We start from the raw sequence: 15,347 nt of genomic DNA on the forward strand, positions 1-15,347 counted from the left end.
TTCCCTCCCTCCATCCCTTCCTTCCTTCCTTCCTTCCTCTCTCTCTCTTTTTCTTTTCCTTCCTTCCTTCCTCTCTCTTTTTCTTTTCCTTCCTTCCTTCCTCTCTCTTTTTCTGTCCTTCCTTCCTTCCTTGCCGCCCTCCCTCCCTCCTTCTTTCTTGTTTTTCTTTCTTTCATGCCTTTGTCTGGTTTTGGTATCAGGGTAATACTGACCTCTTAGAATGAGTTTGGAAGTATCCCCTTCTCTCTGTTTCAGAATAGTTTGAGTAGGATTGGTATTAGTTCTTAAATGTTTGGTAGAATTCAGCAGTGAAGCCGTCATGTCTCAGGCTTTTCTTTGCTGTGGGACTTTTTATTACCACTTTGATCTCGTTACATGTTACTAGTCAAATAGCATTCAAGTTATTGGTTCAAGTAATTGGGTTTCTACGTGGTTCAATCTTGATAGGTTGTATGCGTCTAGAACTTTAGCCATTTCTTCTAGATTTTCCAATGTACGGGTATCTAGTTGCTCATAATAGCAACTAATGATCCTTTGAATTTCTGCAGTATTAGTAGTAATGTTTCCTTTTTCATCTCTGCTTTTATTTATTTGGATCACCTCTCTTTTTTTCTTAGCTAGTCTGGTTAAAGGTTTGTCAAATTTGTTTAGCTTTTCAAAAAACCAACTTTTAATTTCATTGATCTTTTGAATTGTTTTCTTCAATTTCATGTATTTCTGCTCTAATCCTTATTATTTCTTTTCTTCTTCAAATTTTGGGTTTAGTTTGCTCTTGCTTTTGTAGTTCTTTAATATACATCATTTGGTTATTTACTTGAAGTTTTTCTTCTTTTTTGATGCTGGCACTTATAGTTATAAACTTCCCTGTTTTTGCTGTATCCCATAGGTTTTGGTATGATGTGTTCCAATTATCATTTGTTTCAAGACATTTTTCAATGTTCTTCTTAATTTCTTCATTGACCCACCGATCATTCAGAAGCATATTGTTTTACTTCTATCTATTTGTATAGTTTCCAAAATTCCAATGTGGTTAGAGGAGATGCTTGATTTTATTTAAATTTATATGTGTTTGTTTCATGAACTAACATACAGTCTATCCTTTAGAATGATTCATGTACTGAGGAGAAGAATGTGTTTTCTATAGCCATTGGATATAATGTTCTGTAAATATTGATTAGGTCCATTTGGTCAATAGTGCAGATTAAGTTCAATGTTTAGTTGTTAATTTTCTGTCTGGAAGATATGTCCAAAGCTGAAGGTGGGATGTTGAAGTCTCCAGCTATTATTGTATTGGGATCGATGTCTCTCTTTAGCTCTAATAATATTTGCATTATATACCTGGATGCTCCAATGTGTGTGTGTATATATATATATTTCAAATTGTTATATCCTCTTGCTGAATTGACCCCTTTATCATTATATAGTGACCCTCTTTGTCTCTTCTTATAATTTTTGAAAACTATTTTGTCTGATATAACTACTCCTGCTCTTTTTTGGTTTTCATTAGCATGAAATATCTTTTTCCACCCTTTATTTTCAGTCTATGCTTGTCTTTATAGGTGAAGTGTATTTCTTGTAGGAAACAGATCATTGGGTCTTGTTTTTTATTTGTTTGTTTTAAAATCTGTTCAGCCGCTCTATGTCTTTTAATCGGAAAGCTTAGTGCATTTACATTCAGTGTTATTATAGATAAGTGAGGATTTATTCCTGCCATTTTGTTGTTTGTTTTCTGGTTGTTTTGTGGTCTTCCTTCTTTTTTTTTCATTCCTATCTTCGTTTTAGTGAAGGTGATTTTTCACTGGTGATATGATTTAGTTTCTTTCTTTTTATTTTTTGTGTATCTGTATGTTTTTTGGTTTGAAGTTACCATGAGATTTGTAAATACTGTCTTATCACCCATTTTTTTATTTTTTATTTTTTTGAGACAGAGTCTCATTCTGTTGCCCAGGCTGGAGTGCAGTGGCACAATCTCGGCTCACTGCAACCTCCAACTCCTGGGTTCACACCATTCTCCTGCCTCAGCCTCCCAAGTAGCTGGGACTACAGATGTCCACCACCACGCCTAGCTCATTTTTTGTTATTTTTAGTAGAGACGGGGTTTCACTGTGTTAGCCAGGATGGTCTCGATCTCCTGACCTCGTGATCTGCCTTCCTCGGCCTCCCAAAGTCTTCAGATTACAGGCGTGAGCCACCGTGCCCGTCCATCACCCATTATTTTAAACTGGTAACAACTTAATACTGTTAGCCTAAAAAATCAAGCAAGCAAACAGAAAACTAATAAAGACTCTACACCTTAACTTAATCTCCCACTTTCTAACTTTTTGTTGTTTCTATTTATCTTCTATATTATCTATGTCTTGAAAAGTTGTTGTAGTTATCATTTTTAATTGGTTCATCTTTTAGTCTTTCTATTTAATATGAGAATAGTTTACACATCAGTTACAGAGTTATAGTATGCTTTTTTTTCTGTGTATTTACATTACCAGTGAGTTTTGTACCTTCAGATGATTTTTTTAATTGCTCATTAACATCCTTTTTTTCCTGATTAAAGAACTCCCTTTAGCATTTCTTGTAGGACAGTTCCATTGTTGATGAAGTCCCTCAGATTTTTTCTGGGAAAAATCTTTATTTCTCCTTCATGTTTGAAGGATATTTTTGCCAGATACACTATTTTAGGGTAAAAGTTTTTTTTTTGTTTTTTTTTTCCTTTAGCTCTTTAAATATGTCATGCCACTCTATCTTGGGCTGTAAGGTTTCCACTGAAAAGTCTGCTGCCAAACATATTGGAGCTCCACTGTATGTTACTTGTTTCTTTTCTCTTGCTGCTTTTAGGATCCATTCTTTATCCTTGACCTTTGGGAGTTTGATTATTAAATGCTTTCAGGTAGTCTTCTTTGGATTAAATTCACTTGGTGTTCTATAACCTTCTTGTACTTGAATGTTGGTATCTTTCTCTAGGTTTGGGAAGTTCTGTGTTATTTTCCCTTTGAATAAACTTTCTACCCCTATCTATTTCTCTACTTCTTCTTTAAGGCCAATAACTCTTAGATTTGCCCTTTTGAGGCTTTTTTTCTAGATCTTGTAGGAATGTTTGATTCTTTTTAATTCTTTTTTATTTTGTCTCCTCTGACTATGTATTTTCAAATACCCTGTCTTCAAGGTCAACAATTCCTTCTGCTTGATCAATTCTGCTGTTAAGAGACTCTGTTGCATTCTTTAGTATGTCAATCACATTTTTCAGCTCCAGAATTTCTGCTTGATTCTTTTTATTTCCATCTCTTTGCTAAATTTGTCTGACAGAATTCTGATTTCCTTCTCTGTGTTATCTTGAATTTCTCTGAGTTTCCTCAAAACAACTATTTTGAATTCTTTGCCTTCAAGGTCACTTGTCTCTGTTTCTCCAGGATTGATCTTGGTGCCTTACTTAGTTCATTTGGTGTGGTCATGTTTTCCTGGATGATCTTGATGCTTGTGGATGTTCAACAATGTCTAGGCATTAAAGAGTTAGGTATTTATTTTAGTCTTTGTAGTCTGGGCTTGTTTGTACCTATCCGTCTTGGAAAGGCTTTCCAATTCTTCAAAGGGACTTGAGTGTTGTGGTCTAATTTGTATCTGCATTAGGGGACACCTCAAGCCCAACAATGCTATGGTTCTTGCAGGGGATACCTCAAGCCCAACAATGCTATGGTTCTTGCAGGTGGTGGAGGTACCGCCTTGGTGATCTTGGATAAGATCCAGAAGAATTCTCTGGATTACCAGGTAAACACTCTTGTCTTCTTCCCTTACTTTCTCCCAAACAGAGTCTCTGTGTGTGTTCTGAGCTGCCTGGAACTGGGGATAGAGTGACATAAGCAACCTGTTGCACTACCACTGGGTCTACACTGGGTCAGACCTGAAGCCAGCACAGCACTGGGGTCTTGCCAAAGGCCTACTGTAACTACTGCCTGGCTCTACTTATGTACTTATGTTTGCTCAGGGCCCTAGGGCTGTACAATCATCAACTGAAGCTAGCCAGGCTTATGTCCTTCCTTTCAGGTCAGTGAGTTCCCCCAGGAAACAGGCAGACCCAGAGATACTCTTCAGGAGTCAGTGCCTGGAGCCAAAAACTTTAGAAATCTGCCTCATGCTCTGTTCTACTGTGGCTAAGCTGGTGCCCAAGCCACAAGACAAAGTCCTTCCCACTTTTCCTTTCCCTTTGCACAGGCTGGGGTGCCTCTCCCCATAGCCACCACCACCACCACATGCTCACAATATGGTGGGTACTGCCGGGTGACTGCTGATGTTCCCTTAAGGCCCAGGGGTTCTTCAGTCAGCTTGTGGTGAATGCTGCCTGGCCTGGGACTCACCTGTCAGGGCAGTGGGCTCCCCTTTGGCCCAGGGCAGGTCCAGAAATGCTGTCCATGAGCCAATGTCTGGAATCAGGAACCTCAAGAACCTGCTTGGTGCTCTACCCCACTGTGGTCAAGCTGGTACCTAAGGTTCAAGACAAAGTCCCCTTTATTTTTCCCTCTGCTTATCTCAAGCAGAAGGAATCTCTCACAGTAGGCACCACAGCTCAGAATATTCTGGGTCTTATCTGAAGCCAGCAAATCTCAGTCTCACCCAAAGTTCTTGATGTACTATCTGGGTATCGCTGCTGGTTATGCAGGACCCAAGGGATCTTTAGTCGCAGGTGATGAATGTTGCCAGGAGTGGCTCCTCTTCAAGGCAGTGATTTCTTCCTGGCCCAGGATGTGTCTAGAAACGTCCATGAGCTAGGGCCTGGAATCAGCGCCTTATGACTCTTCCCAGTGCCCTGTGCTACTGTGGCTGAACTGTTATCCAAGTTACAAGACAAAGCCCTCGTTTCTCTTCCCTTTTCTCTGCTCAAATGGAAGGAAGCGGTCCATTTTGGAGCTGTAAGCTGTACTGCCTGGGGTTGGTGCAGAGGTGGCATGGGCACTCCCTTAGCTGCCCTGGCTGGTGTCTCAGTAGGTCATATACCCTCTAAGTTCACTGGTTTCAAGTCCAGCACAGCACTAAGACTTGCCATTCTTGTGGCCTAAGCTGCCTTTTGAATTTATTTAGGATTTCAGAGCGCTTTAGCCCACAATGGTGGGTCTTGCCTGAACTCAAGTTCCGACCATTTGGATAGGCAATTCCCCTCTGGCTAGGGCTGTTCTAAATGCTGCCAGCATGAGTGGCCATCTATTGAGTTCAGCCTAGTTTTTTTTCCACTGTAACAAGGCAGCACTTAGGTCAGTGCAGGGTCCCACAATCGCTGTGCTCTCCCTCCCACAAGTACACAGATCCTGCGTGTCCCGTGGCCACTGCTGGGGGCTGGGGGAGGGATGGTCTTGGCAATTTAAGACTGTGTTTTCTACCCTCTTCAGTGCCTTCTTCAGTAATATGAAGTTAAAACCAGGTGCTTGCTCACCTGATTTTTGGTCCTTATGAAGGTTTTGTGTGTGTGTGTGTGTGTGTGTGTGTGTAGATAGTTGTTAAATTTGGTGCTTCTGGTGGGGGAAAAAGAGGACGATTGGTGAATGCTTCTATTCGACCAGCTTGCTCCACCCTTGAAAAATATTGTATTTTAATATGAATCCTAGAATATTAAAATTAATGACCTTCCTTCTGGGTGGTCCCACACATGCATATTTATTATGTTTCTATCTTTATTATGTATGTACCTATGCATTCTTTATATATACATTCTATGTATCCATGTGGCCATCCTATCCATCAGTCCATCTTTATCCCAATCTTCCATTAATAATACAACTGCTAGTTATGTGTCAAAGATGAGAAGAAACAGAGAAAACCCCTATACTGAATATTTTAATTTTCAATTATCTGTTATGAGTGCAGCTACTTCTTGTCCAGCCCCATGTTCCTGGGGGAGTTATATGCACAGAGAAGATGCCAGACAAATGTAATCTTTTTATTCCTAGTTGGAGTATGGCTCACCACCCCTTTCATGGTGAGTTTGGACCTAGGAGAGCCACTGAGATGCCTTTTGCTTGGGCTTGAGGCTGCCTGCAGAGGGCTGGGTGGTAACTTGTCCCTATCAGCCCTGTTTTGGCTCTCATGTGGCTTTCCTAGGTCAAGGAGGCTATGGTGGAAGGCAGTGCACAACCCTCTCCAGTGGCTTCTCCTTAAAAAGTCCTAGAAGAGCTACATCCCATAAGAGAAATAACACACCCCCAATATGGGAGGACTCTAAAGAGAGCCTGCTACATGAATGAGAAGGCTTTGCCTGCCTCTTAATGTGCCAACTCCTCCATTTCTTAGCATCATGACACAACGCTGTCCTTGGCTCTGCCCAAGACCATCAGTCCTTCTCAGGAGTAGGGGCCAGGAGTGGAGGGCAAGTATGTTGAGCTAACCCAGCAGGGTGGGTGGGTAACCAACATTGACCTAGAGGCTAAAGACGTGGCAACATTCACACCAAATATGATCATTGTATTGGATACCACTTGCTCCCCACCTCACAGACTCACCTTATTCTACCTTTTGTTGTAGCAACCAGCTCGGGTCAGACGTCATTGACAGGACCTCCTCTCGGCTTCACCAAGTGGCTCTTGCTGCCTGCCCAGGGCTTCTTTGCCACCTCAATATTTAGTGTATTCTTTCATTATGCTAAAACTAAATAAAATGTTTCATTATACCTGCTATAAGAAACCATTTACTCTTCTACAGAAAACATATGAAAAGTGGTTGTCAGAGCTCAGTGGTCACAGTGGCACTGGTGACTTTGAGGAGGCTGGAAGCAATTGGGATGGGAAATGGAGGGAGCAGAGTTGGAGAGATGAAAGTGGGCAGGGCAAAGCCTCTCCAACCATCTGGCAAACCCCTAACTCATCAAACCAGATCAAACAGTTCAGTAAAATATGTTTAAGCCACCCTCAAGATGATTGCAGGCAATCCAAGCATGGAGAGTTAGCTCTAACCAGACAAGGAAAACTTTAAGCCAGGCACGGTGGCTTGCGCCTGTAATCCCAGCACTTTGGGAGGCCGAGGCAGGAGTATCACTTGAGGTCAGGAGTTCAAGACTGGCCTGGCCAACATGGTGAAACTGTGTCTCTACTAAAAAATATAAAAATTAGCTGGATATGGTGGCATGCATCTGTAATCCCAGCTACTCAGGAGGCTGAGGCAGGAGAATTGCTTGAACCTGGGAGGTGGAGGTTGCAGTGAGCTGAGATCATGCCACTGTACTCCAGCCTGGGTAACAGAATTGAGACTCTGTTTCAAAAAATAAAAAAGAAAAAAAAAAGAAGAGAAAAACTTGAGATCTCCCAACCTGTGAAGTGAGCAGAAAAATCTTTGTAGTCATTCTTTTCCCTTCACTGAGCCTGTTGTGACTTGAAAATATTGAGGTGCCATTTTTGCTGTAACTGCCTTACAAGGATTCTGCCTTGTAACCATCTCTCTTTCAAAAGGCTGACTTTTTCTTGTTTACAACAAGTTGTAGAATCATAGTTGATTATATGTTATATTAGAGTGGGAAGGGGCCTTAGAGATCATTTAGTTAAGCGGCTCTTTTCATAAGATGCTTAATGGTATGTCATAATCACACCCCTAGTTTGTGTCTGAGCCAGGTTTGTAACTCAGGTAGCCTGACTCCAAGTAATCCAAATTTTCTCACTATACAGGGTAAAAAACCACCTATAAGGAATTGTGTAGGGGGAAATGATTTTGAAGTGTGAATTGAAGCAGATTCTCTGCTCCAGGTTTGTAATTCTACTGAAAACCAAGAACTAATGAACTAATACTTAGCTGTACGAGAAAGGAATTCCAGGGGGATATAGCAATTGGTTTTTCTTTTCCCTTTTGCACCTCCTGTCACTGTGAGCAGGATCTGAATTTTCCTGTTTTACAGATTCAGCTACAAGGAAAGAATTATGAACAGAAACTCTACTACTTCATAAAGAAGAGGCCTTGATTAATAAATAACCCTTCAGATGTTGCACAGGGAAAAACGGGGTGCCCCAATTTCTGGGAGTCACCGCACTTCACTTACCCTGGGGCCTGTTTTACAGGCATTTGCCTGCTTAGTTAATTGTAGTTATTCCCAAAATAAAACCCATTTTGTGTGGGACTCTTCTATTCTGAGGGAATGATGTAAGCAAGAATATTGGCTGGAGTATCTTGAATATCTGTGATAGATGGCTCCTTAGAATGAATCTTAAATCTCCAAGGGACTCCTTTTATCTTGTGATTTTGCTCACAGGTTCTAAGCTGCTGCTGGGAAGGGTTCCAGTTCTATATTCTCTGTCTTCTGGAGGCACCGATGAAATCACTCAGCTGCTACCCGCTTCCATCTCTCACTAAGCACCTCTTGGCTCTCCTTCGTCCCCACAGACTGAAAGCATGGAGGTGACTAATGAGATGTGTCTTCCCTTTCAAATTGTTTACAAGCCCCACATGACCTTTGGCAGGCAGGGGTTCTACTGTGATGTTTCTGACTGTGGATAAGGGGACATATGTGCTCACCACGGTTTGCTATTTCTCCTTGCTCTCCTGTGACCAGTGCGGCAGCTCTGTTAAATGGTCAGGCATAGTTCACTGGTGGCCCCCAAACAATCCATCAGCAGTGGACACATTGTAGAAAACATGGCTTTGAGTCTTAGCTTAAACTATATTTATGTAGCATGACAGTAGGAGAAATATCTAATTGTGTTTGGATTAAAATTCAAACAAAGGCCTCATGACTGGCTTGGAGATGCCGGGGTCCACACACCATGTTTTCCAGAGAAGTAAAGATGGGAGAGGATGTGGTCTGTTCTGTCATGAACAGTTCTGTTTCCAGACCATTTCTCAAAGTCACTGAAGGCCCATTTCTGGGGAAATGATTACTAAACTGATGATTATTTTCTTTGTATTGCTGGCTATTCTCAACTTCAGGGAAAATGTCAGGTAGCTGTGGAGTTTAAGGAAAAAAAAATGTGTACACAAAATGAGAAGACACACCTGCCTGTAGCACTAGCAAAAATCAAAGAAGTCTGGCTTATTTTAATATTTTCAATAAACACTAGCCACCTCAAAACAAAATTAGTATTTGAATCAAATTAACGTATTTGACTCAATCACCTAAAAAATTGCTATTGGATGAAAAAATAAAAGAGAAAATAGTGTCTAATTAGTGACTGGCCATTTTCAAAGTGGCTTCTCCTACATTATCTCATTTTTAAAAAAGTAAATTTGATCTTTTTAAATGTTAGAGTGAAGTGGTTCACAATTGCTTGAAATAAGCAAAGGACATTATATTTATAAGCATGCAAATTACAAACCAGGCAAAACAGTCTCTTCTGCTGCTTTATATATTTTTGTCAACCATCATAGATTCATGGAAAGGTCTCAAATAGAACAAAATGGATTTTAAAAAATTGTTTGAACTTAGTGTGTTTTTCATTTCTTTCTCTCTCTGTCTTTGGTCTCAGTTTCTTTCTCTGGTACCTTCCCTTGAATGGTGAACTATTATTACTTGCATTTGGATAGATTATCATTTAGTTTGCAAAACATACCATTTTTCCACTCATTAAAATCTCATAGTTGCCCAACTTCATTAAGATAGATGGAATTATTCATCTGTTTTCCCCCCTTTGGCTATGGGGTCAATGAAATGATGTTAAGCAGGAGAGGATAGGGCTGGCAAACACTTTTAAATGTCACTAAGTAATTTCAGGAAGGAGCTGGCCTGCCACTGTCCTGAATGATGGATATGCTCTCAACCTTAATGGCCATTAATGATGTACATAATAACAGTTTGCATTATAACCATCGCTGTTCAACACTTGAATTTTGTGACAGTTATAACCAGGAGTGGACACTTCTGAAATCTGATTAAAATACACTGAGAAGTAAAAAACAGAACAAAGCAAGACAAACAAAACCCTGAGACTAACAAGCAGTCAAGGATGGCAAACCAAAAAAGAAAAAGAAACAAGAGTATAGCCAACCTTTTTTTTTTTTAATTAGAGTATATTATACTTTCAAACTGGATACACTAGAAATTGGCAATGCAACATAAGATGCAAAGGAATATACCAGTTACTGTCAAAATGACCCTGTACAGCCTTGTAATGCAAAAAGCTTTATACAATACAAATTTTCAGTAATGTACACAAACCTTGACAGTATGATCATCTGAACATAATATGAAGAGTTAAAAAAAGGATAGAAGAAAGAAAGTGCTGAGAACCCTAACTGCATTACTATATGGAAAAATAAGCTAGTTTTCATTGAAGAATGCATAGTGACAACAATTGAAGTTAGTTGGTAGGTGAATTTCTCAAAGATGTTAGTGTTTTACACGGAAAGGATATCTATGGAATACATCCTTCCCTGAGTATCAAACTGCAAACCAAATTCAGGGGTACATATTTTCTAGGGTGGAGTATGAAAAATGCTGTAGATTTTTTTCTTTATTAACAATAATAATAATATAAAAAGTCAAACAAACTCCAAACACACCTTTTCTCACTCAGAAAACTTTTATAATTTACCAGAAAGATTGATGACTCTTTCCAAAGTGCTAAAAAAGTTGCCCAATTATATTAAGCATTACTAAGTCATTCAAATACAAGTTCAGTGGCAAGCAGTGAAATGCATGGCATTTGAGCAGTAAACGTCTCCTTCCTTCACCTCCTCTCGTTCTTGAAAATTTCAACCCTAGACCTCCTATTGCACAAGTGGCATGCTGTAAAACCTATAGTCCGAATTGTCAGGGCCACCCTTTCAGGTTTTTAACCCGCTGGTGCTTAAGTGTGATTCGCCTTTTCTACCAGCCTCTGTGGGATTACTTTAGCCCTCTTTCCTGTCATCACTGAACTTGTAATTTTGAAAACACATTATTAGCCAAGTGGCACATTCTCCATTATATGGGGATAAAGACATGACTTGAAAACAAAACAAAACAAAACAAAAAACCAACCCACCCATAAGCCCAGTATTCTTGGAGTGTATTGTCCATAACTATCTATAGTGTCTTTTACTGAGACATTGACGTGGCGAGGTTGAACATTGTTTCAAACCTGGCCAAGAGCAAAGGTCTCTGCCGGAGAATGACTGAGGGTTTGGGAGCTTCCCGCTCCCTGTGGGCATCTCCTTAGTGTAAACAGGTTTGCCAGGGCACCAAGTAGGCTCCCCATCCATGGCGGGATGACTGGCAAAGGGAGGTGTAGCACACCTGCTGGGTGTGGGGAAGAGGGGCTGGCATGGAGGGGACTGAGGAGACCATGGTGTGGACAGACAGTACAGTCTTCTGGCTTCATGTAGAACTGTACTAATTTCCAGGGAGCTTTCAGCAAAGCAAACTGACTAGAGGAAGAACATTAGGGACGCTTTTATTTTCCCCCGGTGAAACAGATTTTAAAAAACCCCAACTCTTAGGATAACACATGATGGAAAACAGCAACACAGTAAGAAAGTGTTCCTCCTGTACACCAGTTCTCCAATAGATAAATAATATATAAACTTTTATATTCCAAACTTCCCATTATTATACAAAGAACATTTCTTCCTGCTCTTTCAGCCTGTTTCATACTGGAAATTCTGTTGTTTTAAAAATACAAGCAATGAACATATTCAGCCAAAGATTTTTTCCTTTTTTCTTTTTAAATCACCCATTACTTTTTAAGATTAGCAAAGGGCTTTACAACCAACCCACACCTGCTTCCTGCTGCAATAAAGTGCTGCACATAAATTGCCATTTTAATGACCACAAAATAAGAGCTTTTAAATAAGTATAAAGTTAGCCTCCTAGCAGGTTACATCTACCAGGCGTTAACAAAATGGAATACAGAATTACTAATAACATGGAGGATACCGCGATTAGCCAGGAGATCAGCAAAACACAATGGAAACTTGTCAGGGGCATAAACTGAACCATAGGACTAAACAGCACCTTTTTGTTGCATCATTATATGTCAAAGAGGTTGTGGCTAAATCTTCAAACATACAGTCTACTCGTTCCATAAAAAAGGTACATTTTCTTCCTTTTATTTTACTTTTTTTTTTCAGATGAGAAACAAAAACTAGTGCAAGACCATAGCACTGTGCAAAACTGCCATTTCTTTTTTTTAGTCTGAGCATTTATACCCAGAATTTCTCCAAACCCCTTTTAATCTCCTTGGCTGGATTTATCAACCATAAATTTTTTCACTCATACATTTCTTTTTCCTGCAAACAAATGGTAACCACTGAATTAATACATCATATATATATATAATCTGCCCTTAAAAAATGATGCACTGTGTGTGTGCACCGTACACATTTATCTACGTGTGGGCACACACACAAAACACACTTAAGTTCTGTGATGTTAGCTGCAGTGCTGCGAGATATTTCTTCCAGATCAGTCACTTGATTCCTTGCCTCTTCATCACCACAGAAGATCTGAGCGTAAGGTCTCCAGCGCTCTGGCGGAAATCTCCAGCAGCACTGTAGATGTCTACCATTCCTTCATCGACTAAGCACCAGGCCCTACCACTCTGTAGCCATCAAAGAGAGAGGGAAAGGTGATGAAGGAGCACAGGGAAAGACTGTTGTGGATGAACAACCCAGGAGGGAAAAGAACGTTCATCGCTGTTAAAGAAGCCAGTACAAAGAATGTGCAATAGAAATGTCATGGCACACGACACACGGCTTTCTCTTTCAGAATCCACAAACGCCCACACACCGCATTCACCCAACAGAAAACCAAATGCACCAGTATATAAGCTTACAAGTGCTGATTGCTATTAAGGACACTCTCTTTAGGGTTTAACAAGACAAGATTCCTTTCAGAGAAAAGTACGGAGAAGGGCTGAGAGTGGGAGTGGGTGGCTGGGGAGGCATGCCTCTGAAGGTAGAAGTATGCAGTAGGTCACCTCTCTGAAGATTGGATAAAGCAGCTTTCAGGTCAATGCAATAGGTATACACACAGAGCCAATTCTCTATTCCTTACTAAAGATATACAGTACACATGTTCCAGACCCATGGGGGTCTGTAGGTTTTGCAGCAACATACACCTGCTGGGGTTGTGTTTAAGTTTTGTGGGTTTGTTTTTTTTTTTTTGTCTTTTGTCTCTTTGTTTTTGGTACAGAACATGGCTGCCCTCAGACAGTCTCTGCTCTTTCTCTCAGTCCAAGATAGGCAAGGAAGGAGTGTTTGGGTGAGGGGATGCTGGGAGGCGCAGTCTGAGGTCGGGGAGGGTGGAATGTGAGATCCAAGTGGTTCTTGGGGTATAACATTGTCAAGGGAATGAGATGGGCAAAATCTGAGTTCCGGTACTTGTCAAAGCGCAAAGGGGAGCCGTTGAAGGCCAAAGCCTTGAGTGCCAGGTTGGGCTCTGAGCTGCTGCCGTGGGCTGCCGACAGGGCCACGGTCTGCAGAGCCTGGGAGGCGGACATAACTGACAGAGGAGACAGGAGATTCCGGGAGCTCCCGACCACCAGGAGCGGGGCCCCCGGGCCGGCCGGTTCCTTGGGGGCTGGACACAGGCCCTTCTTGTCCTCCTCAGGGCAGTCCCCACTCTGGTGCTTCTTGACGTGGCGGCTGAAGACGAAAGGGTGTGTGGTCTTGAACAGGCACTCTTCGCAGCTGAAGGTCTGGCGTGGGGCGTGCTTCAGCTTCTTGTGCAGGTTGAGATTGTCCTTGCGCTTGCAGCTGTAGCTGCACTGGTCACAGTGGAAGGGCCGCTCCCCGGTGTGGACGCGCACGTGCTCGATGAGCTTGTTGGCGGTCTTGGACAGGTAGCCGCACTGGTCGCACTTGTAGTGGTTGCCCAGGCGGTGCTCCCGGGTGTGCGTCTCCAGCTCCAGCTGGTTGGCCTTCACCGTCTGGCAGATCCGGCACTTGTACTCCATCTTGTAGTGGGTCTTGAGGTGGCACTCCATGGCAGCGGGGCGGTTGGTGGAATAAATGCAGAATGGGCACCTGCCGGGGAAAGCAACGCAAGGGAGGTTCAGCCGGGAAGGTTCAGAGGCAGCCACACTTCTCCCCGCCTCACCAGCCTTCCCTCACACCACCCCCCAGTGTCTGAGGCCTGGCCTGCCCAGCCCAGCCCAGCCCAGCCCTGCCGCCTCTCAGGGGTGGAGCGGCCCTTTTTGGCTCTCCCTGCTGACAGAGCAGCCCCCACTGACAAGCAGCTCTGGCGAGGTCCGCTCAGCCTATTCTGGGTCTCCTGGCCGATACAGGCAAGGCCAGCCCTCACTAAGGGGAGCAGAGAAAGTGCCAGGAATCAATTTGCTGGTGCTCCCCTCCAGCCCCCGCCCGGCCCCTCGGAGCCCTCCCCACTCCCGACCAGACAGCACAGAGGTCTAAACCTCCTGACCTCCCCTCTAGATGGGAGCAACACAAAGAATCGACTTTTCATGCACCACACCAAGCACACGCAGAAAGGCTAAGAGGTTTTAAAGAACAGCTTATAGGGGGAGCGCTACCTCCAGCAAACAGAAAGTCACAGGGGTCAGAATCGTGCTTATTAAGGGGTTGTTAGGATGAGAAGGCCTGTGTGTCTCTCTGTGTGAGTGTGTGCATGTGTACATATCTATGTACTCGTAAAACATATCTCCCTACAGGACTGGCTCTTTGTCAGGAAAGGAAGCTGAGGACTATGGCAGGGGCATGGGAGGAGAAGGAAGCCCATCCAATGGCCCATCTGCTAATGAGGAAGGGAGGAGGGAGGGAGACAACTGCTGTCTGGAGCTCGAAGACATTATTAATACATGATTATGCCGGAGATAGGATAATAATCCAACTGGATTGGAAATTCTCAGAGGGCAGGACCGTATCTTACATTTCCTCTGCATTCTCTGCAGTACTTGGTAGAGTACTCAGCACATGGTAAGCACTCAGGACATACTGGTTCATTATTTGAGTGGTCTCTACAGGCAATTTAGGTAGATTCTGGAAAGGCGGATGCTGGTCCCAGCTCCATCACCTTGTCAGGCTGGAGCTGGACACCCTAGCCTGGGCCTCTCTGTGGCTCGGTTTCTCCATCCTTTGCAGTGAGCTACGCTACCACCAACCCTCCTGGCTGTCCAGAGGGGCCACGAGGAGTGGTGACGCCATGTTAACAAACTCTGCTGAGCCTCTCTTTTAGAAGCTGCCAGGCTGGAGTCAGTGGCTTATATGAGAACTGTAGCGTGTTTGCTCTCTTTCCACAAAGAATGCAGATGCAAAAGTGGCTGCCTCAGCTCTTGCTTGGCTCCTGCAGGGCAGGGCCCAGGAGTGGACTGTCCTCGGAGGGTCTGGAGAGGTGTTCAGCAGAGCCCAACACAACCAAGTGCACCGTGCACGGCCTCCTCAGCGCCAAGCTCGCCGTTAGCCTTTGAACCTCAGCTCACAGAAGAGTGCACACGAGAGAAATATAAAGCCCATTC

General features: G+C 42.8%; 2 protein-coding genes across 13 annotated transcripts in view; one reads left to right on the top strand and one right to left on the bottom strand.

Moving 5' to 3' along the window:
• Positions 1-15,347, top strand: part of C3H4orf51 (chromosome 3 C4orf51 homolog) — a 93,139-nt gene that overhangs the window by 67,806 nt on the left and 9,986 nt on the right. The window contains exons 7-8 of one of the 4 annotated variants that reach the window (XM_054484732.1): positions 3,698-3,759; positions 6,502-6,651. The exons of 1 other annotated variant lie outside the window; for it this stretch is intronic. The gene's annotated coding sequence lies outside the window, so the exon portion shown is untranslated. Of the gene's footprint in view, positions 1-3,697; positions 3,760-6,501; positions 6,652-8,212; positions 9,094-15,347 lie in introns of those variants that run through there. 2 more of the 4 variants (XM_054484733.1, XM_054484730.1) reach the window with 2 other exon arrangements.
• ZNF827 (zinc finger protein 827) overlaps positions 9,932-15,347 on the bottom strand; it is a 175,127-nt gene continuing 169,711 nt past the window's right edge. For 3 of the 9 annotated variants that reach the window (XM_054484725.2, XM_063664151.1, XM_063664152.1), the window contains one exon: positions 9,932-13,899. In XM_054484725.2, the coding sequence (XP_054340700.1) occupies positions 13,080-13,899 (820 nt within the window). In that variant the 3' untranslated portion in view covers positions 9,932-13,079. The remainder of the gene's footprint in view (positions 13,900-15,347) is intronic. The other 6 variants (XM_063664153.1, XM_063664157.1, XM_063664155.1 and 3 more) reach the window with 6 other exon arrangements.

The sequence above is a fragment of the Pongo pygmaeus genome, chromosome 3 (assembly GCF_028885625.2).
Source record: "Pongo pygmaeus isolate AG05252 chromosome 3, NHGRI_mPonPyg2-v2.0_pri, whole genome shotgun sequence".
NCBI classification, from domain to species: Eukaryota; Metazoa; Chordata; class Mammalia; order Primates; family Hominidae; genus Pongo; species Pongo pygmaeus.